General features: G+C 40.4%; 2 protein-coding genes and 1 long non-coding RNA gene across 4 annotated transcripts in view; all 3 read right to left on the bottom strand.

Moving 5' to 3' along the window:
- The window catches only part of LOC117246168 (GTPase IMAP family member 7-like), a 143,643-nt gene extending 120,079 nt beyond the window's left edge, over positions 1-23,564 (bottom strand). The window contains exons 1-2 of one of the 2 annotated variants that reach the window (XM_078164629.1): positions 22,743-23,525; positions 9,838-11,860 (exon numbers count right to left, since the gene is read on the bottom strand). In XM_078164629.1, coding sequence (XP_078020755.1) covers positions 10,863-11,860; positions 22,743-22,749 — 1,005 coding nt within the window. In that variant the 5' untranslated portion in view covers positions 22,750-23,525 and the 3' untranslated portion in view covers positions 9,838-10,862. Of the gene's footprint in view, positions 1-9,837; positions 11,861-22,742 lie in introns of those variants that run through there. The other variant, XM_078164628.1, reaches the window with a different exon arrangement.
- LOC144459898 (GTPase IMAP family member 7-like) lies at positions 819-4,057 on the bottom strand. Its single transcript, XM_078164704.1, has 4 exons — positions 4,043-4,057; positions 3,299-3,858; positions 2,938-2,965; positions 819-1,401 (listed from the first exon to the last, which is right to left on the bottom strand). Exons 1-4 carry the CDS (start codon positions 4,055-4,057, stop codon positions 1,261-1,263), a joined length of 744 nt encoding a protein of 247 aa, XP_078020830.1. The 3' UTR covers positions 819-1,260.
- Positions 5,090-8,792, bottom strand: LOC117262098 (uncharacterized). Its single transcript, XR_013488652.1, has 2 exons — positions 7,425-8,792; positions 5,090-7,259 (listed from the first exon to the last, which is right to left on the bottom strand). It is a non-coding gene; the product is annotated as an uncharacterized LOC117262098 (long non-coding RNA).
- Positions 23,565-25,332: the final 1,768 nt, after the last annotated feature.

The raw sequence follows: 25,332 nt of genomic DNA, 5'->3' as shown, positions 1-25,332 counted from the left end.
AGGTTCGGATGATAAAATCTAAATAAAACCCCTTAGTAATCATCCCAACTATATGTGATTTGTCTGTGATTCATTAATCAAACAAAAACACCACAAATGTTAGGTGCTAAACGGTGCTAAACCTACACAGCTGGCGACGTCGAGCTAACGAACTAGGAGGCAATGGCTGAAAACCAATCATAATTCCTGACTCAAAAAAAAACCATAATTACATTACATACAAAAATAATCGATATCTACATAATAAAGGACCTCCGATATAATAAACTCACGTAATGACTTAAAATTGGTCGATATTTCATCACCTTACCTCAGGAGTTTCTCGTCATGCGGCCATTGAAATAAACGGGGTCCGACTCCACGGGAGGAATGTTTGGAACTATAGAGGGCTCCATAACCCGGAAGTTCTGTCCGCCATGTTTTACAACGGAGTCCTATGGGAGTGTCGCCACTCTGTTCTTATCTATCGCTCTGGGTCAGGTCACTTGCACTACTGTTGTTGCTATGAGAGATGGGATCCTACATGGACACAAATCAGGACAAGCTATCACATGCCCACAATGAAATAGTTACTTGTTTACTAAAAACTTTATTTGAGGAAATACAAAAGATTTTCATGTGATCTGCAGGGAGACATGACTTTAATGAAAAATTCTCCTCCCCATCTTCAGGAGTCACAGCTCACTGTAGGTTTTGACTCTCTTTTAACTTTGAATCTGGTGGTTTGCTGAAAACATTCAAACAATCTCTCACTCCATCTATGATAGAGAAGGCTCCCCCCGTGACAGCAGCTGCTGACATTTTTGCTGCGTCCCATGGCGTGTCTGCTCCCTCAGCTGCATTATATCCTTTATAACCTCCCACTGCTGCTCCCACTGCAGCAGATACCCCTGCAATTGAGATTAATGTTATTCCAGCTGCTCCTGCTCCCCCTGCTCCTCCTGCTCCTCCTGCTGCTGCTGTTCCTCCTACACCAGCTGCTCCTGCTGCTGCTCCTTTTGCTGCTAGTACAACTGTTTTGGCCACAGGCACTAGTTCCTTTAAAGCTAAGACAACTACTCCAACCGTCACTACTACACCAAACAAAGCTCCTGACACTGCACCTGTTGCAACACCTGCCAGTCTGATCCAGATCTCCTTATATGCCCTGTCTTTAGCCTGCCATGTGATCTCGTCTTCTGACATGTTTCCCGATGACTTTCTCATGCACATCTTCTTTTGTTCAATTATTTCCTGTACTACTTGGAGCCTCTCATTGGTCTAACACCTTCCTTTGTTTGCTTCAGTTATCCCATCTATTGTCTTGAGCAGCTCCTCCACCTGGTACTTGTTGCTCCTGTATTCATCCTGTTGGTTGTTCTTACAGTATTTATTATCAGTGACATGGCAGCGGCCTCCACACTTTTTCCACAAGATCACTCAACAGCCATTTCTCAATGTGCGTTCTTGTGCGGACTTGTGTTCTTGTGGACTTGTGACACGTCATCAGTCACAGCCCAAGTACTGTTACAATTCAAAGTTCACATCTAGCAAAGTTCAGTCCAAATGCCCAGATGTGTTCCCACCATGCCCCTTTTACCAGGGATGCATTGGAGCAGACTTGTGTGGACTTCAGACAGCCAGGTATCCCAGCATGCATTTCGCAACAATCATCGGAAATGGCGAGTGAGGGAAAGCCGATATGTGACTGTTGTTTTGTCACGGAATGCAGTGTTTTCATGCATAGTTTAAACTTCAAACCCGTGGTCGATGTATTAATATAGAGCCCACTTGAATGTGACTGAGGTCCCGCTAGATGACAGCGGTGTCAGCGCTCATAGATAATAAACATGTGTGTATGAGCGCTCAGGCTGCCCCACTGAGAGCAGCCTCTCTCGGGTAGTCCTTTTAAATTCATCGCTGATATCTCTGTAGTGGTTAAATATGAAATGTAATTCGTTTGGGGAATGTCTAATGGGCAATATTCAGTCTCAGTATATAAGATATATTATTAAATGTTGTAACATTGTTCATTTAATTGTTGTTCTTTGTGTTCTTTTGCTTATTTATGTGTTTTTACCATTCAATAATGATTTTAATTTAAGAATTTATTGTAATTCATTTATTGTATTTAAAGATTAATTATTTTTTTCTAGGTGTACCAAGTTAACAGTCAAGTCTACATAAAAATGTAGACAGAATGCATAATGATGAGACAAATGCAGTGATGGACAATAACTAAGTATATTTACTCAAGTAGCTACTGTACTTAAAATTTGATGTTCTTGTACTTTGGGTATTTCCATTTACTTGGAGGGAAATACTGTACATTCTGCTCAAACTACATTTATTTGATAGCCATAGTTACTTTTCAGATAGTTTGTTTTATATGTTGTAAGTTTCATATTTACAAGTTGCTGTGTGTTGTTATAGATTAGACTAGTACACCAGTGAAAGGTGTTAAAATTAGTTCTACCATGACAACATTTAAATGCTGCTTACATGTAGCCTACGCGTAAATTGATCAATTAATACTCAATACATATTCATGTATGATTAAATTGGGTCACTCTGCATAATGAGTACTTTTAACTTTTAACTTTAAGCAGGCCTACATTTTGCTGACGATACTTTTACTCAAGTCAGATTTGCAGCACTTTTACTTGTGACTGAGTTTTTGTTCTTTGTTGTGATATTACTACTTTTCCTGGGTAAATACCAAATAATAGACATGCAAGCATAGCACGTCTCATCCTCATCCTCCGCCTCAGTCTCCGCTGTCTTTCTTGGATCTGCCTCCTCAGCTGGGCAGCCTCCTCCTCAGCCTGCAGGTACAGCAATCCTGCTGCAATAACTGCACAAAGACACCTTCTCCGATCCATGTCAATTATTGATTTAACTCGCCAGTGCTCATGCTTACAATAACCACCAACTCTCCACAAACTTTCCCCCCCGCACCTGACTTTTGATTACACATGATCTGAAGCTAGTTGCGGGAATTGGATATAGATTAAATATGATCAAAAGCCAGCTGCGGGGAAAAGGTTTTATAAGACATTTCATGAAAATATTTTGGCTATTTATGTATTTTTGTATGTCAGTAATATATGTTGAAACGTTAAAAACATATACACATTAATTTCTTACAATGACGCAGGGCTGGGCTGTGTTTATATAGTTTTATTCTAAATACACGTATAGACCTACAACACAGTACAACAGCCGAGGCGAGCGGAGGTGGTGACATCATCAAGTTTGCTGCTGTTCCAAAAGCAGAAATGACTGTACTCCTGTCCTCACGTTCTTGGGAAGTCAGGACTCTCGCGTGAACTTACCAAGTCTGAACTTGCCAAGTCCACAAGTCCGAACTGCTGAACTTGAGTACTGAGAAATGGCTAATGACTTATTCCTGTGGACAAATTCCTCAATTGTCTGTCCCTTGAGCTGCTCACCAACAGTGAAGACGATTGTTGCATATCTGAAGACCTCTTCAGAGAAGTACTGGTGTATTTTGTTGATGACATCCTGCTCCTGCTCTGTGAATTTCACCACTTTAAATACAACGAGAAAAGCATGAGGCCCAGGAGTGCACTCTGTGATACACCTCACTATCTCATGGTTCAGCTCCTCTTCAGATCTCTCTGTGTTGAAGAAACCAGGAGTGTCGATCAAAGTGATGCTTCTTCCGTTTGGAGATCTGGTTTCTGCTTGACATTCTCTTGTTCCAGAGTTGGAAGTATCATCAACCTCGAATGGTTCCTCTCCAAGTATGGTGTTAGCCAGGCTGCTTTTCCCAACTCCAGTTTTTCCCAGAATGACAACTCTCCTTGTGTCTGACACAGAAAGAGAATAATGTCCATCAATACATTGTATATTTATCTTTTGGTTGTTTCACATATATAAGAAGATACACATTAACTTATCTAAAATTGTCATTGGTCAAAAATAAGTTACTCACAAAACAACAGAATTATCATTATAAGAGAATTAAGAGGGGTGTCAATACATAAAAAGAAACCAACATGACCCCGATCAGAGTCCTTTAATATTGGGTATCTGGCACAGACTCCAGACTCATACTTACATTTACCCAAACCTTAATGTTTATTTGGCACAGATGAAAGACAGACAGATAAAATGACAGCTGTAGACTACTCAATCATCTATGTTATTTCTAATTCCAGCCTTTATCTTGACTTTAATTGTCCCACCCATTAAATATGGCAGCTCAGTCAGTGGCCCTGTGCTTTAACCTATGACACTCGGGGTACCCCTCTAGCATCTGTTTTTAAAGCTAAGGGACAGCGTGCCAATTTCTGCTCATTACAGGCAGTCTTTTCCAAATAAACGTCAGTGTTCACAGGACACAGGCCACAAAACTAGTTGGTTATGTTTAGAAAAAAAAATCATGGTGTGGCTTAAAATAAGAGCCTTTGTTGTGTATCTTAAATTAGTTTGCAACTATGTTGTGATGTTCGTCACGTGACATTCACTACGTAACCAAGCTAAAAAATCTCAACATTTTACATGGGACATGAACACTGGTCTCCTGAGTCAAAGTCTCTTGTTTGTTTGACCCATCCACCACCCCTCCCACCCTGCATGCATTTTCTTGCTCTTTATACTATGTCATCACTGCAGACAGGTTTCCATTGGAGTTATTTGAGTTCCACTTTGTAGCACAGTGCATTTATCATAGTTGGGAGGTGGTCTGGAAATAAATGAAAGGGTATGTAGTTCTTCAACCAGTAAGATAAGCAACATTTGGTTGAATTTGAAAATTTAAATCATCCACATACAGTAAAAATTGGTTTTAACCATTTATTTTCAGACCTGTTGTATTATCAATTGTAATGTTTTGACCTTAAATACATATTGCTGTAATAAATAGTTGTGCATTTTAGTCCTCTATAAATGCAAATTGTTTTTTTTTGTTGTTTTGTTTTTATTTTGTCTGTTTTTGTCAGAAAAAAAGCCGTATACATTTTGAGTTATTTTACGTTATAATGCATTACTGTCAACAAACTAATAATTAAGTCTCTAAAATTAAAATATTCTAAAAATGTATAAATAAAATCAAAGCATACTTTATCAAATGCTTTTTTAAAAAAAATCATCTAAAAGAATTAAAGAAATATATGTGGACAGTTTGATGTTTGTACCCTCCAGTGTCAAGATCTCTTTAACAAGAAAGAACAGCAGCATATAACAAGAGCACATGGCATCAGAGACAATCACAGACATGTTTATATAAATTCAAAGTTCATCTTTAAAGATCAACCAGTAGGATGAGACATTCAGTTTAAAATCCTCTGTAAGTCTTTGAATTTATAAGGTGCAAGGTGGAAGACGATCTTCAGTCTACAGCTCAGTATTTACCAGAGAGGTAACGTGGGTGAAACAGTCAAAACTCTCAGCAAGTCTTCCTCAGATACAGATGACACAGGATATTCTGCTGAGATGTTATTGGCCAGTGGTTGATGCAGGTGACTCGCCCTCTCACACAGGAGGCTACATACCTGGGCCCGTATTCCTAAAGATTCTTAGTGCAAAGAGTTGCTCCTAGTGGCCAAATTCTAAGAAAATTCTTAGAATCTTGGTGTTTTCTTAGAATTTCTCCTAAAAATTAAGAGTAGATCCTAGTAAAGATAAAAGCTATTCCAAAAGAATCCTAGCTCCCAAGAGTGCTCCTAAGGTGAGATCTATTAGGAGCAGGGAAGAGGACTTTTAAGCAGCTTAGGAGTTCCCTAAGCAGAGGACAAAATGGCGGAGGGAAGAGGCAGGAGAGATATTCTCCAAACACTGGAAGACGGTGAATTATTAAAACGCTACAGATTGGATCGCGCCGGCATTGTTTTTGTGGTCGATCTCATTAGAGATGCACTGACTTCTCCTACCCAACGCCACAATGCCATATCACCTGAAATGAAGGTAATCACAACCTTGAGGTATTTGGCAACAGGGAAAATGCAACAATGCAGCAGTGATGACTTGGGTCTGTCACAACCCTCCATCAGCAGGGTCATCAATCAAACATTGACAGCATTGTCACAACCTCACATTGTGACACAATTTGTTAAATTTCCACTGGATGCCCGCACTTTGCAAGCCCACAAAAGGGCATTTATGGATATTGCAGGATTCCCTGGTGTTGTGGGTGTAATTGATGGGACACATGTCAGAATAATTGCACCATCAGAAGATGAAGCCATCTTTGTGAACAGGAAAAGATTTCACAGCATCAATGTTCAGCTTGTTTTCAGTGCTGACTACAAAATTTTAGACATTGTTGCTAAATGGCCAGGCTCAACACATGATGCCAGAATGCTCTCTGAGAGTGGTCTCAGACAGCTTTTCGAGGGACATTATGTGCCAGCCAATTGCCACTTGTTAGGGGACAGTGGCTACCCATGCAAACCATGGCTCCTAACACCTTACCTCCAGCCACACCAAGGGCCGCAACTAAACTACAACAGGTAACCCAAACAATATAGAATTATGCATGGACATAAAATGTAAATTGCATGTTGGATTATCCTAGATATTTCCATCAAATAATGTACATAATGTATAATGTTTAATTATGTCTGTAGGGCCCATAAGAGAACAAGGGCAGTTGTGGAGCGTGGCATTGGCCAAATGAAGAGACGCTTTCATGTCCTCCATGGAGAGGTGCGGCTGACCCCTGATAAAGTCTGCAAAGTCATCGTGGCCTGTGCAATACTGCACAACATTTGCAAGGCTCGGCAGATTGCAGAACCTCTTGAGGGTGATGGTGACGAGGAGAGCGATGATGATGGTGGTGAAGAAAACACTGACTTTCCACAGGGGAACTTGGCTCAAAGTGGACTATGTTACAGAGGCCACTTTACAAATTAAATTTCAGGCAAGTTACAGTATATGTAATTAGAAAATATATGTAATTAGAAAATGTGTGAATGCATTTAATCAATGTACCACATAGTTTTACCAAACATCACTTACAATAGTTACATACATGACACATTACTCAAAGACACAATATCTATTTGTCACTCAATTTATTTTTTAGGAACTGAATTTTCAGTCTATAGTACTCCTCCTGTAGGCAGAGAACTCTTTTCTGCTGCGTTAAGACATCCATCGTCAACTCTAATCTTCTGTCCTGCAGGGATGGTGTTGGAGCAGCAGGTGCAGCAGGCAGGGATGGTGTTTGAGCGGCAGCAGCGGGCAGGCTGGACTCTGTCTGATGGTCGTACACCTGTGATGTTGAGGGGCCCGGTTCCTCTGATCGCTCCATGCTACAGAAAGGGGAACACATTTAGTTTAATTATTGTTTTGTTTTAATTGATTTAGTAGAAGGAACATGCACAAGCAATACGCTAAATGGTTTATGCAATGTATAAACACTGTGCTTAATATTTTGTTTTCCTGCCTCTTGATATATGAAAACTCATTTGTTCTACCATTGTTGCATTTCAATGGCCTGCAACATTGAGGAGTCAATGCCTTCCCTCAGCCCGGTGATGCCAACTTCTGACTGCCCCAGTATATCAAATACTGTTTCTGCAACCTGGGACAGCTGCTTAGAAGGTGGTCCACCCCCTAAAAGGAAATCCAGTAAATCAATATATACACAATAATTAGGCATTTCAATTAACTTTGCCAGCAGGTGTAAGGAAGTGGTATATCACTCAACTGTGCGTGGAGCTTCACGTTTTTGTTCCGCAATCTCCTCTTTTGCTTTTGACTGCAACACATACCACCGCTTCTCGCAATCCTCACTTGTGCGCACAACCAACGGAAAGGAGGCATTTATCTGTTGTGCTATAGTGTCCCAGGCTTGCTTCTTGGCTTGCACTGTAACACTGGGGCTAAATTTACCCCTCAAAACACTTTTATGCTCATTGATCAATTGAGCCAAAAGCAAACACTGTTCCTCGGTCCAGTTGGGTTTTCTTGTTCTTTTTCTCTCCATTGTTGTTCACTAGTTTGTAGCAGATGTAAAAGTCAGACAAGCCTACTTCTTATACACCTGTCAGCAATCAAGGACATTGATGAAAGCTGTGCTGTGTTACACTCGTTAATACCAAATTAAGTTGAGATGTTGATAGTTGAAAGTACAAAAGCATGCAATTAATAAAAGCAAATTAATATAACCATCACTATGTGAATATGTGGGCATTCAGTAGGATTATTTTATAGTACAGTTTACTATTCATTTAACATGTATTTTCTTTTATGTGATATGTTATTTACAATTACACAGTCTTCATAAGATTAGATTCCATAATTGAGTTTATCAATTATCACCAAAAGTAAGTTTTTTATCCAGCTTTTAGGATCAACCAATCACAGCTTTGGAAATGATGACTCATACCTAGCAACGGGGTCAACCACACCTCCTCACTAAGATAGGAGCTTCTGTCCATTCCTTGCTCAGAGTTCTCTGAGAGTGTTCTGGAATCACTCGTAAGCTAAGACTCCTTGCTGGGAATTTTTAGGCTAAGTTAGGAGCTCTCTGAGAGGATTCTCAGAATCTTTAGGAATACGGGCCCTGGCTGCTACATTTTACAGCAGACAATACTGATTTGATTTCAGTATTTAATGTGATCATTTGAAGGATAATTTAGCCAAAGTAAGATTTCCCAGCATGCCATATGTTGTAGAGTAATGAACAGTGATCAATGATGATAACCATAAGAAGTAACGTAATACTCATCAGTAATAGTTTTTTAGCTGTCTGCAGGTGTAAGAAGATACACATGAGCTCGGTTACAATAAAAATCCTCACTGATTGACACAAACACACACACACACACTGTATAGGACAGTATAACCCCGACCATGAACTGTGCTAGCTGCGATAATGTATCATTATGCAGCATTTTTATTACTCCATTAAACATCCATCCATTAAGGCTGCTACAAAGTTCTTTTTCCTGGTGTACAGTGAGCGGACATTTATACAAACACAAATCACAAGATCAAAAGTCTTTATAAGTGAAAGGTTAATTAAACTACTAACTACAGTGTGTGGGTAAAATTAAGGTGTGGGTTCTGAACTCCTCCTAAGTCCTTCTCTGTGGCGTCTCCAGGCCGTGTTGTAAGGTCAACTAGGCACTAAATTTCCATTTGTGACTCATTTCTGAAAGGAATTTCAATTTTAGTGAAGGATCTGAATATTGTCTTCTATTCAATAACTGTCATCATCATCCTCTACATTAGTGTAACCCCTTTAACTCCTTGTTTCACGACACTTTAAGTCAAATGTCTCTGTACATTGTACATTTGGAGCATAAAGTGATTCTGATTCTGAAGAAAATCTGTCACTGTTCAACAATATGAGAAAAAGAAGGAAGAAAACAAGATCTATAGAAACCATCTACTAATAGCACCTGTGCACTGTAAAATATATTTAAAACAAATAGCTATTATTCATATTTCAGTGTGCAGTTTTGAGTCCTGACAGAAATAATTGAAAGAAATTAACTTACCACCCATGTTGTCAATAATGAAATAACAGGTGCAACAATAAGTCAGGGTCACACGACTGCAAGAGCGTTTGTGAATATGTTTGTTGTATCTTCTCTGACTTCTCTGTCACTAGTTCCCCTCTCTGACGTGTTTCACAATAGAGTCCAATAAAAAGCATACTGAACATGTTTTCATGCACGTGCGGCATTTAGTCACGTTTTAGATTAAATGATTGTGTCATTGTGAAAGCTCAAAATCCATCAACATGTGGGCCTCTGTCACTCTCAAGGGGGAGGGAAAAAATTAATATAATAAAATACTACTACTACTACTACCACTACTTCTTCTTCTTCCACCACGACTAACTAACTTTACCAAGTAAAAACTTTTTGCTCAAATCAATTTTGTTTCACAAGTTTGAGTTTATTGATTGTTCATATTTATCTTGGTCATACATTTTAATCCACTAACAATCACAGCTATTCAAACAAAGTGATGTTGTACATAGATTAAATGATATTTGCTGGTTAGCTTTTGCAACAGAGAACAGTGAACAATGAGTACATTGATTTGATTACAACATTTTTAAAAGATCTCAGACATAAAATATGTTAAAACAATTTTATATTTGTGGTTTGCAGCTTCAGTTTACAGCAGGGATACTCAACTTGCCGTGCTCAGGGGCAACTTTTGCAAAATGACATCCAGTTAATAAAGAAACATTAAAATATTTATCAGTAAATATAACAAATGAGTTGCTTGTTTTCAGCCCCCTGACGTTTGCTGTACGTGGGGGTGTTTTTTGGGACTTGGGGACATTTGGGACGTAGCCCTGACCTCAGAAAACAGGCTATATTTTGATGCTTTTTTGCACTCTGGCAGCTAATTTAGATTCAAAGCACAAAAAAATACAATTTGAATCTTTTTTTTTCCATTGTGAACTAGTAAGAGGTTGGTCGACCACCTGGCACCCTGTCGTGGGCCAAATGTGGCCCATGGGCCATGAGTTGAGTCCCACTGGTTTATAGTATATGCACTTAACAACACATCAAACACAGAGTCTGTGGTTAAGATAAGTGGACATTGGTGCCAAATTTGGCATTCTTTTGAGATACCACATAAGCAAGAATGGGAGGGACGTACAGACGGATGGATGGAAGGACAGACAACCCGAAAACATAATGCCTCTGGCCGCCTATAGTGGAGGCATGAAAATAGCTTGTGAAACAGGAAAAGGTGCTTGAAGCTCAGACAAGATAAAACCTGTGACATAAGTAAACATACTTCAGGTTAACGATGGGTTAAAACAAGATTTTCACGTGATCAACAGAGAGACAGGACTCTATTGATATCTCAAGGCAATTGAATCAAATGCAACTGGACTTAGTTTTGTCTTAGAAGACGTTTCACCTCTTATCCAAGAGGCTTCATGAGTCCATGATGGACTCATGAAGCCTCTTGACTCCCCTCTTGACAGCAGCTTTTGCCATCTTTACTGCTTCCCATGGCGTGTCTGCTTCCTCAGCTGCATGATATCCTGTATAACCTCCAACTGCTGCTCCCACTGCAGCAGATACTACAACTGCTGCTCTTGCGACTTCTGCTTTCCTTAAAGCTAAGACAACTACTTCAACCATCACTATTACACCAAACAAAGCTCCTAACAATGCACCTGTTCCAACACCTGCCAGTCTGATCCAGATCTCCTTAAATGCCCTGTCTTTAGCCTGCCGTGTGATCTCTTCCTCTGACATGTTTCCTGATGACTTTCTAATGTGCGTCTTCTTTTGTTCAATTATTTCCTGTACTACTTGGAGCATCTCATTGGTGTAACACCTTCCTTTGTTTGCTTTTGTTATCTCATCTATTGTGTTTAGTATTTTCTCCACCTGGTACTTGTTGCTCCTGTATTCATCCTTTGGGTTGTCTTTCCAGTATTCATTATCAATGACGTGGCAGCGGCCTCCGCACTTCTTCACCAGATCACTCAATGACTTATTCTGATGGACAAATTCCTCAATTGTCTGTCCCTTGAGCTGGTCACCATAAGTGAAGACAACTGTTGCATATTTGAAGACTTCTTCAGAGAAGTATTGGTGTATTTTGTTGATGACATCCTGCTCCTGCTTGGTGAATTTATCCACTTTAAGTACAATGAGAAAAGCATGAGGCCCTGGAGCGCACTCTGTGATACACCTCACTATCTCATGGTTCAGCTCCTCCTCAGATCTCTCTGTGTTGAAGAAACCAGGAGTGTCGATCAAAGTGATGTTTCTTCCATTGACAGATCTGGTTTCTGCTCGACATTCTCTTGTTCCAGAGTTGGAAGTATCATCAACCTCGAATGGTTTCTCTCCAAGTATGGTGTTAGCCAGGCTGCTTTTCCCAGCTCCAGTTTTTCCCAGAATGACAACTCTCCTTGTGTCTGACACAGAAAGAGAATAATGTCCATCAATACATTGTACATTTATCTTTTGGTTGTTTCACATATATAAGAAGATACACATTAACTTATCTAAAATTGTCATTGGTCAAAAATAAGTTACTCACAAAACAATGGAATTATCATTGTAAGAGAATTAAGAGTGGTGTCAATACATAAAAAGAAACCAACATGACCCCAATCAGAGTCCTTTAATATTGGGTATCTGGCACAGACTCCAGACTCATACTTACATTTACCCAAATGTTAATGTTTATTTGGCACAGATGAAAGACAGACAGATAAAATGACAGCTGTAGACTACTCAATCATCTATGTTATTTCTAATTCCAGCCTTTATCTTGACTCAAATTGTCCCACCCATTAAATATGGCAGCTCAGTCAGCGGCCCTGTGCTTTAACCTATGACACTCGGGGTACCCCTCTAGCATCTGTTTTTAAAGCTAAGGGACAGCGTGCCAATTTCTGCTCATTACAGGCAGTCTTTTCAAAATAAACGTCTGTGTTCACATGACACAGGCCACAAAACTAATTGGTTATGTTTAGAAAAAAATCATGGTGTGGCTTAAAATAAGAGCCTTTGTTGTGTTTCTTAAGTTAGTTAGCGACTTTGTCGTGATGTTCGTCACGTGACATTCACTACGAAACCAAGCTAAAAAATCTCGACATTTTACATGGGACATGAACACTGGTCTCCTGAGTCAAAGTCTCTTGTTTGTTTGACCCATCCACCCCTCCTTCCCTGCATGCACTTTCTTGCTCTTTATACTATGTCATCACTGCAGATAGGTTTCCATTGGAGTTATTTGAGTTCCACTTTGTAGCACAGTGCATTTATCATAGTTGGGTGGTGGTCTGGAAATAAATGAAAAAGTATGTAGTTCTTCAACCAGTAAGATAAGCAACATTTGGTTGAATTTGAAAATTTAAATCATCCAGATACGGTAAAAATTGGTTTTAACCATTTATTTTCAGACCTATTGTTTTATTCATTCTAGTGTTTTAACCTTAAATACATATTGCTTGCTTTAGTATGTATATTTGCATATGCCTCCCCACCCCTTAAGAGTGATTTTCGACCACTAAGTCAATGTTACTGCGACTTGATCAGCCACTTGTTTTAGGAATACTTTCAGCATTCAGCTAGAGTTAATGGGCCTCATTCACAAACAGTGCGTACGCACAAATCTGTGCTTAAACTGTGCGTACGATTGTTTGACGCACAAAAATCCGGGATTCATCAATATTTTCTTACCCGAATTTGTTCTTACTCTGCGAACAAATTTAGAACTACCTCAGACCATGTGTACGCACAAATGAGGAAGGCTGAATTGACTTAGAAAATGCAAACATACCTTTTAAGTACATGTAGAGTCTATAAAACCACATTCATGAAAAAGAGATTTAATTAACATTTTTTAAAATAATTAATTTACTAATATACTGGCCAAATGGATTAAATTACCATGAAATTGACACACGTTTACCCTCATCATTGTGACATTTAAAATATTAACAACAACATGAACAGAAAAACTATCACTCCATCAGCGTGCAGATGATCTGTAATGCCGACTGCCATATCCTTAAGGCTGTGGCCCGCTGGCCAGGAGGCACCCACGACTCATTTATTTTGCAAAACAGTACAGTGGGAATGCGTTTGGAGGCACGGGCTGTGAGAAGTGGATGGCTTCTTGGTGAGCATCTTTTGTTCTAGTCTTTTATTTCAATTGTTTTAAGTTAGTATTTTCAGTAAGTCTCTATTCCGTTAATGTTAAAATGTTATATTGTTTGGGTGACCGGGCATATGGCCTTAAAACATGGCTGATGATACCATACGCAAACCCTGAAACCCCTCAAGAGGTGCGCTATAATAACATACATGCCCACACACGCGCCGTAGAGCGCACTTTTGGCGTGCTTAAGGGCCGTTGGATGTGTTTGGATCAGATACGGCCGGTGGCAAACTACTTTATACCCCTGAGAAGGTGTGCAAGATCATCCTGGCATGCTGTGTCCTCCACAATCTTGCAATGACCCATGGCATTCCTGTAAGACCCGGCGCCATTGCTTCTAACAAACTGTGAAATTTACTACTTCTCTCCTCGCGTAACCGCTTCTTCATTCATGAATCAACTCTAGGCAAGCGGTTTCCCTATATGGAGAAATGGGGGCGTGGTAGTATGCTGATTGCAGATCGCGGACACGCGCCTGTCAGTTTAGAATGGTTCTGATTTACTAACATACGCACGGTGGTGAGAACAAAATTGGCCGGTACGCACGTGTCATGAATCCGACGGTGATTTTGCGCAAGTACTTATTTTTTGCGGAGAGTAAGAACATTTCTGCGCAGATATTAGTGAATGAGGCCCAATGTCATTTAATGTTGCTCCCATCTTAGAGAAAGTTGGAAAGAAAGACTCAAAGTGTTTGGGGGAATGATTAAGCAACATAATTTAATATATTGGCCTATGTTTTCTTTTAATGTTAGTCTGCTGCTGCACAAACCACTCACTGTTTACCAACTAGGCATATATTCATATACTGTATATTTATGTTTTCCAATTTTCAGATTTGTGATGTTACAGTTGCATTTTTTATATTTTGGCTGTTTGCTGTGTTGAAAATGTCATTAGATCAAGGCAGGCTGTAATGTTAGGTGCTATTATGGTTATTCCATGATGGTTTCACAATCAACAGTTATTTGATTAATATATTGTAAAAGCCCAGTTTGTCAAATATACGTATCTCCTCTTTTTAGATGCACTTCTGAAGTATTTGTCCCCCACCTCTGCAAATCCTGGGCCTTCTAATGTAACTGTAGCCACCTCATCCACCTCAGCACCAAGTGATGCAGCCTCAATTGCATCTCCCTCCCACATAAACTGCCAGTGAAGAAATAAGATTATTTAGAGAATGTAGATTGTTAAGAGATTAACAAGTTTTTTTTATTTATTGTGAACTGTAAGTTAATATAACTTAAGTAATGTTCATGTTCTTTATTGCAAATGCATTTGGTTAATAATTAATAAAATCCAGACATTTTTTTAGGAAGTTTTTGAAATGTTATCTTCAGTAGTTTTTGAAAACCGAGGTTTGAACCAAACCGTGAGTCGGGGGTGGGGGGTAAGCAAATATCTTGCCTAGGGTATTGGTCAGGCACGGCCCTGACTACAGTGATATCAAACCTTCCTGTTGAGTTTCTGTGAGTTTTCTTTCCCCATATGAATAACTGAAGGCTTTAAGCGATAGAGTTTTAACAGATTCATAAAAAGTCTGATAAAAGTCTACAGGTGTGCCGTCGGCATGGATTTTGTTGTTTGGTTAGATTAGGGTGACCATATTTTGATTTCCAAAAAAGAGGACACTTGCCCCAGCCACGAGATAGGCTACTTAAATGATACTTGCAGTTTACTCAAAGATGCCTTATAATTTTAATATATTTAAAGTTTATATGTATGGATAGAAAATTCAGTTATATTACAAAATAATATCTCTCAAAGACAGAAATTTGGATAGGCTTCTCAGAGGTTACTCAACTTGATTTTATTATGCCTAAAATAATAATCTTTTTGCAAGTTTCATTTGTACAAAAATACACTGCCTGGCCAAAAAAAAAGTCGCCACCTGGATTTAACTAAGCAAAAAGGTACAAGCCTCCTATTGGATAATTACTGCATGGGCGATTATCTTTCAGCTGGCAACAAGTTATTTAACCCCAACTGGTGCAATGAGTTGCTTCTCATTTCCTAAACAACCATGTCGAAAGACACATCCCGTGGTCGTGGAAAAGATGTTAGTCTGTTTGAGAAGGGTCAAATCATTGGCATGCATCAAGCAGAGAAAACATCTAAGGAGATTGCAGAAACTACTAAAATTGGGTTAAGAACTGTCCAACGCATTATTAAAAACTGGAAGGATAGTGGGGACCCATCGTCTTCGAGGAAGAAATGTGGCCGGAAAAAAATCCTCAATGATCGTGATCGGCGATCACTTAAACGTTTGGTGAGATCAAATCGAAGAAAAACAACAGTAGAACTCAGGGCTATGTTTAATAGTGAAAGTAAGAGCATTTCCACACGCACAATGCGAAGGGAACTCAAGGGATTGGGACTGAACAGCTGTGTAGCCTTAAGAAAACCACTAATCAGTGAGGCTAACCGGAAAAAAAGGCTTCAATTTGCTAGGGAGCATAAAGATTGGACTCTGGAGCAATGGAAGAAGGTCATGTGGTCTGATGAGTCCAGATTTACCCTGTTCCAGAGTGATGGGCGCATCAGGGTAAGAAGAGAGGCAGATGAAGTGATGCACCCATCATGCCTAGTGCCTACTGTACAAGCCTGTGGGGGCAGTGTTATGATCTGGGGTTGCTGCAGTTGGTCAGGTCTAGGTTCAGCAACAGTATGTGCTCAAAGAATGAGGTCAGCTGACTACCTGAATATACTGAATGACCAGGTTATTCCATCAATGGATTTTTTCTTCCCTGATGGCACGGGCATATTCCAAGATGACAATGCCAGGATTCATCGGGCTCAAATTGTGAAAGACTGGTTCAGGGAGCATGAGACATCATTTTCACACATGGATTGGCCACCACAGAGTCCAGACCTTAACCCCATTGAGAATCTTTGGGATGTGCTGGAGAAGGCTTTGCGCAGCGGTCAGACTCTACCATCATCAATGCAAGATCTTGGTGAAAAATTAATGCAACACTGGATGGAAATAAATCTTGTGACATTGCAGAAGCTTATCGAAACAATGCCACAGCGAATGCGTGCCGTAATCAAAGCTAAAGGCGGTCCAACGAAATATTAGAGTGTATGACCTTTTTTTTTGGTGATGACTTTTTTTTTGGCCAGGCAGTGTAAATATAAATGTAAAATAAATGTAAAATCTCTGGAATGAAATAATGATAGAAATAATGTCTCTTCTGTATTAGAAAAATCAACTTGTAAAATAATAGCTATCTTTTCAAGTCTTACTGGACAAATAAATAATTAAATATTATGAAATAATGTTCTAAATAATACCTCTTATGCATTTGAAAATTCAACTTTGAGCTCCCCGGCACCTTTATTAGACACAGAATCATATGTGCCAGCTTTGCACACGGTGCACTCAGCCTCCCATATGTCCTGACCGGGTCGGGACAGTAAGTTGAGAATTTTTTCTGCAGTTCATCTGTGAAGCTGCACTTGCGCTTTGGCATCTTTGGAGCTTAGAATAATGCTGCGCCGCGGGTGTCTGCTGCTTCCTCGTTGTGAGTGTTAGAGATCCGCCGATAAGGCAGCTTCTCGGGGATTACGCACACACACAAGAAAAATTGGACATTATCATCAATTTATAAACACCCCCCGGACGACCCGGACAGGACGTGAAAAGTGGACATGTCCGGGCAAAAGAGGATGTTTGGTCAGCCTAGGTTATATGTTATTTTGTATTTATGTGTTGTTTTGTGTTTTTGTAATTGTGTGTATTTATGTGAAACACCTGACGTCCTGGAATGCAAAACAAACTCAAGATGTTTTTATTCTGATAAAAAGGTAATGTAGAATAGCTACCACTCGACCCGGCTCAGTCTTGGTGCTGAAAACATCAATGAGTCCAGACTGGTAGAAAAAGATTTCTGCACACTTACATTTACGCAGTGTCTCACTTTATTGTTGAGCTCAACAATAAACAACGCACACCGCTACATGGACATAAATCGATACAAGCCATCACATACTCACAATAAAATAGATACTTGTTTATTAAAAACTTTATTTGATGAAATATACTTAACACATATGATGCTTATACTAGAGATTAGTCTAGTCACGGCAAAAATGAGGCAGATGTGCCTTTTGTCATTTATAAAAAGATAAATCACTTTTCAATAATACATCAATGATATTTCAATGGAATAAATTACTTATTGACTTATTCATACTTCAAAAACAGCATCAATAAGTGATTAACATAGGGGGGATCAAAATAAAATAAATAAATAAAAATCAACCAGCCACCCTCCTCCCCTGACAGTCCCTTCATAAGTAAAGAACAGTCCCTAAAGTGCGGTGAGGTTTGGGGCCGTTACTGCCACAAAGAGAGAAATGTGAACGGCTCGTTTCTCCTCTGACACATGACACCTGTGTGCCGCCACGGCTCGGCTGTTCAGGTACTTTTGGGCAGTCATGACGCCAACGAAAGAGGAAATTACTGGACCGTTATCTTGCGCCGCAGAGCACTATGAGCCTCCGCCGTATTCCTGTCTGTGACCCCCGTTCAACCCACAACAGCCACGATTTGCCTTTCCTTTCTGCTGCTGGTTGAAGCGTGATAATAGGGGCGCCCCAGCACCCACTCCACTAACTTGACGTGGAAATGAGCGGTAGTCTAGAAAACTGGCGAGTTTTTTTTTTTTGTTTGTTTGTTTTTTTTGTTTTGGAGGGCGGCGGGCGCTCGTGCGCCCTCACATAGATTGCACCCTGGGCGGTCGCCCACATTGCCCGTAGCAAAACCCGTCCCTGGGTGTACAGGAAATCTAAAATAACCACTAGTCAACCAGACCCGCTGTCGACACTAACCTCGCGACAACTGCCACCCAGGCTACTGCAGGTAGCAGTTCTAGCGAGGCTAGTGACAGAGTTCAGTTTGGAGAGGCAGAGGAATGTTTTGGGTTTTTTTTTTAAAATTATATTATAATACGGGAGATTTACGGGAAAATACTAATACGGGAGGACGGCGGGAAAGAGGGGTAAAATACGGTAGTTTCCCAGCCAAAACGGGAGACTTGACAGGTATGCTGTAACCTCTGTTCAACCCACAACTGGCAGGATTCTATGAGAGGCCCTTTGAGACATAATTCATACTTGGTTTCACATGTAACATCATACTCTCATACATACACCACTATACTCTTACACAAACACTACTATACTCTCTTACATGCACAATCATACTCTCATACATACACCACTATACTCTTACACAAACACTACTATACTCTCTTACATGCACAATCATACTCTCATACATACACCACTATACTCTTACACAAACACTACTATACTCTCTTACATGCACAATCATACTCTCATACATACACCACTATACTCTCACACAAACACTACTATACTCTTATATTTAGCATCATGTTTTCTTTTATTTACTGTCATACTCTTAGTGTAACAGAGGATAATATTATATGTATGTAAGTATGATAGTATGTACATGAAAGTAACAGTATATGTAAAACAAAGCTCTAATATACGTATGAGAGAATAATATTATATTTGAAACAGAATAATAGCATATGTAAGAGAAATTAGTTGTACATGTGATTGCAAATAATCATGTGTAGGGAACAAAATGACAGTGAATGTAAAACAGAATGATAGGGTATGTGAATGAGAATAGTTGTTTGTGTGAGAGAGTTTGATTGAAACGGAAGGGAGTTTGATTGAAACGGAAATAAGACTGAATTCTCAGTTTCTGATTGGTTATTTTTGATGAAGCGAGAAGAAGGCCCGCCTTCCCAATCATAATATGAAAATATGGCGGACCTTGAGCGACTCAGTGAAGCTGTTGGCCTCTGACTGTCCACACAGGCCGCTGAGCAGAGCAGAGCGCCCGCGGAGGCTCGCGCACTGCAGCGCTTCAGTTCTGCGTCTGGTCTATTTTTCACACGAGCCGCGAGCGCTTCTGTCAAGCTGGATAGAGCGGATCGTACCAAACAGGAAGTCGGACACAGAAAAGACGAGAGAATCCGACCAATTTTCAAAATAAAATAACAACAGCACGCACTGTGGAACGTGAGGAGAAAATACCGTGTTTATAATTTAAAATAACACAACAATGCATAACCGGACACATTTTTCAATATCCTAATCACTTCATTACTATTTTAATTTTGTGTCACCAAGCCTACAGCCATAAATAAAATGGTCAGAACAATATGCCCTATTCATTCAGTGTGTGGACAGTCAAGGGCGCCGATTGAAGACTGCCGCTGCTGGGCGCTGCGCTTCGGTTCCGCGTCCGGTGTGTCCAGGCCATGAAGCGCTGCAGTGCGCGAGCCTCCGCGGGCACTCCGCTCTGCTCAGCGGCCTGTGTGGACAGTCAGAGGCCAACAGCTTCACTGAGTCGCTCAAGGTCCGCCATCTTTTCATATTTTGATTGGGAAGGCGGGCCTTCTTCTCGCTTCATCAAAAATAACCAATCAGGAACTGAGAATTCAGTCTTATTTCCGTTTCAATCAAACTCTCTCATACAAACGACTATTCTCATTCACTGTCATTTTGTTCCTTACACATGATTATTTGCAATCACATGTACAACTAATTTCTCTTACATATGCTATTATTCTGTTTCAAATATAATATTATTCTCTCATATGTATATTAGAGCTTTGTTTTACATATACTGTTACTTTCATGTACATACTATCATACTTACATACATATAATATTATCCTCTGTTACACTAAGAGTATGACAGTAAATAAAAGAAAACATGATGCTAAATATAAGAGGGTATAGTAGTGTTTGTGTAAGAGTATAGTGGTGTATGTATGAGAGTATGATTGTGCATGTAAGAGGGTATAGTAGTGTTTGTGTAAGAGTATAGTGGTGTATGTATGAGAGTATGATTGTGCATGTAAGAGGGTATAGTAGTGTTTGTGTAAGAGTATAGTGGTGTATGTATGAGAGTATGATGTTACATGTGAAACCAAGTATGAATTATGTCTCAAAGGGCCTCTCATACGTCCATGCGCCGTTGTGCATGGACACTCACCCTCTTGCGATTGGACTTTGAACTTATCCCACAGTAGCGGTACCGTGAGGTACGGTACTCCAACAATGCTAGCGCGGGTGGCAACCAATCATGGTTTCAATTTGCGTGACACATGAAAAGAGACAGAAATGCTGTGCAGTCCGTCTGGTCACCCTACTTAGCCACTCGCAAGCAGCAGCTAGTAGGGGGCCCCATTAGGGGGGATTCCAATGTGTTGTCGTTTTTGCAGTGTCTATAGGGGTTCCATCATATTGTTATTGATAAGGACCAATGTCCGCCGTCTCTGGGGGCCCACTTCCAGCTCGGGGCCCTAGGCAATTGCCTAGTTTGCCTGTCCGGTTGCAACGGCCCTGGATGCATCCTTTAGGCCTGCAGTCCACAGTAAAGAAATGCTCAGTTGTCTAAACTGCAATTTTATGTATTCTCAAAAACCTACTATACTGGTGTTCAGGTATTTCTGGGCAGTCATGAAATCAACAAAGAGGAAATTATTGGACCTGGAGCCGGACTTCCCCTTCGCTGGTAATCCTTATCTTGCGGCGTATTTGACAGGAATACGGCATCTGTAACCCATACCTGTCAAGTTTTGGATTTGAAAATAAGGGAAATTTTTTGGCACCTGCCGAATTCAAACTACAGGTGAGTAAACTAAATTTCAAAAACAACCTTTGCCTACATAATGGATCAGAGCTTCTTTCCAGACAACACACACACAACAGACACATTCACACACTCACTCTCACACACACAAACACACACAATGTGTTCAATAGATTCAAAGTTAATCTTTAAAGAGCAGCCAGTAGGATGAGACATTCAGTTTAAAATCCTCTGTAAGTCTTTGAATTTATAAGGTGCAAGGTAGTGGAAGACGATCTTCAGTCTACAGTCCAGTATTTACCAGAGAAGTAAAGGTGGGTGAAACAGTCAAAACTCTTAGCAAGTCTTCCTCAGATAAAGAAGACTCAGGATATTCTGCTGAGATGTTATTGGCCAGATTATTAAGACAATGGTTGATGCATGTGACTCGCCCTTTCACACAGGAGGCTACATCTTTGGCTGCTCCATTTTATTTGAACGATAATTAAGCCAAAATAAGATTTTCCAGAATAGGGGTGGGTGATATGGCTGAAAAGTATATCACGATATAGCTGGTTCATATTGATCGATTACGATAATTATTGATATATATATTTTTTTACAACCTATTTAAAATAAGGACCAGGAGAAAATAAATACGTTTTAACAGGTTTATTTTAAACTCAATAGCTTTCTTCTGATTTCAAAAACAGTCATCAGTCAAGGCACACGGAGGAAAATGTAATGTCAACACAACCATTAGAAAACACTCAAATAAATGAACATACACAAGATTTTATAAAAACTACTACTCGACTATTTCCCCGCTATCTGCACTCATTCTTGCTACTCACTCCACGCTGTATTGGGTTCAGTGTTGCCAGATCTTGGGAGAAAAACAGGCAACCAGGACCAGCAACCAAAATTACTTTACAAATACATTATATTTACTGCTCTTAAACTCTACCAAACCAGCTAGCCGACCAAAAACGTGGAAAGAATAAATTAATGAATGAAAATGAAAGTAAAGAAGTTGCATATAACCAGCCATTTTACTTTCACTGTAACAGTGCTGGTATGCTGAACAAGATCTGAATGATGAATACATATTTAACACAGAATCTGAATCTGCAAACTGCCTTTGAATCGTCCCCCTCTTGAAGTCGAATCTTTTAATCCTCTCTCTTTCTACAAATTATTGTATTCTTTCCATATTTCGCCCACTTGTTAGCGAAATAGTTGAAGAACCTCCATTAATCGTGCAATTTAAATGTGAAAAGTCTCATTGACTGACTGAGGGAGCGGAGCTGTGGAAACATCCTGCAGTCAGACACACTATCATGCGTTTAATTAACTTATTAGATGGACAAAAGCCGACGTTTAGAGGGCAAGCCCAAATAAGCAACTCCACTTTAGAAACAAGCCCAAAAAAAATGCAACCTGCGACTACCAATATTTGCAAGCAACTTTACTTGACACTGTTGTATAAAAAGTAACCATAACTCACCGTCCATGTTGTTAGATGAGGATAAGTGAAGACTTAAAGTATTTGGATCTACCAGATCACTGTCCTGTGTGTCTTTTCTCCTGTCCTCTCAGTCTGCTTTCATTCTAGTTTCACTTTATATTGTGTGTGTGTGTGTGTGTGTGGGGGTGTGTGTGTGTGTGTGTGTGTGTGTGTGATGGGAAAAGAGATTAACCTCACTGACATAGAGCCACAGCCTGTTATGTTAACAATGAGACTTTGTACATGGTAACAAAGATAGGAAACAAGCCAGTACACTGCAAGCACGTTTACTTCATAACAGGAAGTATGTCACGAAACAGTGACAGTTTCGTGCCAAAAGGCTCGCCAGCTGAAACCAGGTCTACTGTCAGCGCAGGCGGAGCGCAGCCGGTGTAAGCCGAAGTTTGGCTGACCGGCAGACAGTGCGCACACGTCACCAAAACCTCACAGGCAGGTTTCCAGAATATCAGGCACATTAACGATGCAATAAATACCCACAAAACCACTATTCAATGCAACTATCTGCAATCAGCACATAAATGTATCTCTATATCGACTGTCCCGTCACATCTGATGTCAGATCAAAGGGGATTGGCACGTTTGGCACGCGTAATGGAAACCCAACCTGATTTGATTAAACAGCTGCAAACTAATGAGTTCACATCCCTCTCAGCCAACCACAAACAGCCACAGCATCAGATAGGGAGTATATATTCAGCATCTGTCATCTTAGAAAAGTCAAAAGAAAAGAAACAGAGTGAGACTGCGAGAGAGAAAGAGAGAGAGCGCGCGCACGAGAGAAACGCAACATTGATTTACAATTGTGGTGACCTCCTCCCAGGCTACCTTTGCATCATCAGCCCGTGGAGGTCTGCTCGCAGTTCCGTATATTCGGACACTCCCGGACCAAAACATCAGTTTCCTCCTGGGAGAAGTTTGGCCGTCTAACGCTGCTGCTCTCTTCTGCCATGGCGAATTGAGTAAACTCTCATTACGCCTTCGTGCGGCGCATTTAAGGGTGAGGAGAGGGGCTCATTTGATTGGTGTGATGTGTGTAAAACCCACTCCACGCCTTCTCTCCTCCCTCTTTCCGACTTGCGCAGGTAGGAGGGACGGAGGTGGGAAAGAGGAGCAGCTGTGCCAGCGTGCACGGTGTGCCAAACTTAGAAAATCTGCCTGGCCACACTCAGTTGGCCAAGCGCAGGTGCGCTGCGCCTCCGCTGCGCCCGGTCTGCGAAACTAGAGGCCAAAATATCACATTACACAATTGTGGAGTCATAAAATCATGCCGTGACTTGGCCGACTGACATGACACACTACATGCTGGTACTCACCAATTATCCCTGGTCGTCTTTCATGACGTGTGTGATGTCATCGGGTTATTCTTGTCCTATTTTTATTACTTTTACTATTATTTGAGTCACTGTGTGTGTTCATGTGCCAGAGGACATGTTGTTGTAGTCACCTAAAAGCGTCAGCAGATGGCAGGAGCTACATCTGAAGTACCGTACGTAAACATTTAAGCTACTGTATCCTCCACAACCAAGTTCCTACAAATGTTTCACAATAAAAGCCTATTTAGACAATGGAGGGATTCTCTCAGCCGATGTTATAAGGGGCTTTTATTTTGAAACAAATTCAGGAAGTCTTGAGTTTGAAATGACGGCACGATGTGACTTTATCAAGGCAACGGGAGCGGATAAAAAGTAAATATATAAACACACAGAGGGATTAATAAATAACGGACCGTCTATAATGTAGTTTGTTTCAAATGAAGCTGGGAGCCTCTGCAGTTGTGGTGAGTTAAAGCCCCGCCGCTATTTGTTAATGTTATTACTTTATATCCGACTCCATTATGAGGACGTAACATTGTTTGTTAATGACAGTAGCGTACTCAGCGGGTTGACAAAGTGCTCCTTTTACTCTTTTTACTCTATGTGGTAACATCCTTAGAGGAAATATTAAAAACGCTGGGGACAGCATTATAGGTGGGGGACAGGTGGTGTCGCAGACCTCCTCCTCTGAGAGATGGTTTTTCCAGTTTCACATAGATGGCTTCTTTTACACCTCTTTCAAACCATCTGTCTTCCCTGTCCAAGATGTGCACATTTCTGCTTTCAAAGGAGTATACTTTCTCCTTGAGGTGTAAATAGACAGCTGAGTCTTGCCCTGACGAGTTAGCCCTTCTGTATTGGGCCATGCATTTGTTTAGTGGTTGTTTTGTTTCACCAATGTACAAGTCTGGGCATTCCTCACTGCATTAGACAGCGTACACTAGGTTGCTCTTCTGGGTGTGTGGTGTACGGTCTTTTGGACGTACCAGTCTTTGTCTGAGTGTGTTACTGGGTTTGAAATACACAGAGATGTGGTGTTTGTTGAAGATCATCCTGAGTTTTTCAGATACCCCACACACATAGGGGATGACAATGTTATTGTGTTTGTTCTTTTCTTCATCACCCACCTTATTGGTGTTCTTTCTGGAACGGGCTGCTGTTTTCACAAAGGTCCAACTGGGATAACCACAAGTTTTTAGAGCCTCCCTCAGATGTTCATGCTCTTTCCCTTGGGCCTGAGTACTGGTAGGTACGGT

This window comes from Epinephelus lanceolatus, chromosome 22 (assembly GCF_041903045.1).
Source record: "Epinephelus lanceolatus isolate andai-2023 chromosome 22, ASM4190304v1, whole genome shotgun sequence".
NCBI classification, from domain to species: Eukaryota; Metazoa; Chordata; class Actinopteri; order Perciformes; family Serranidae; genus Epinephelus; species Epinephelus lanceolatus.
This window is presented reverse-complemented; position numbering and strand designations above follow the sequence as displayed.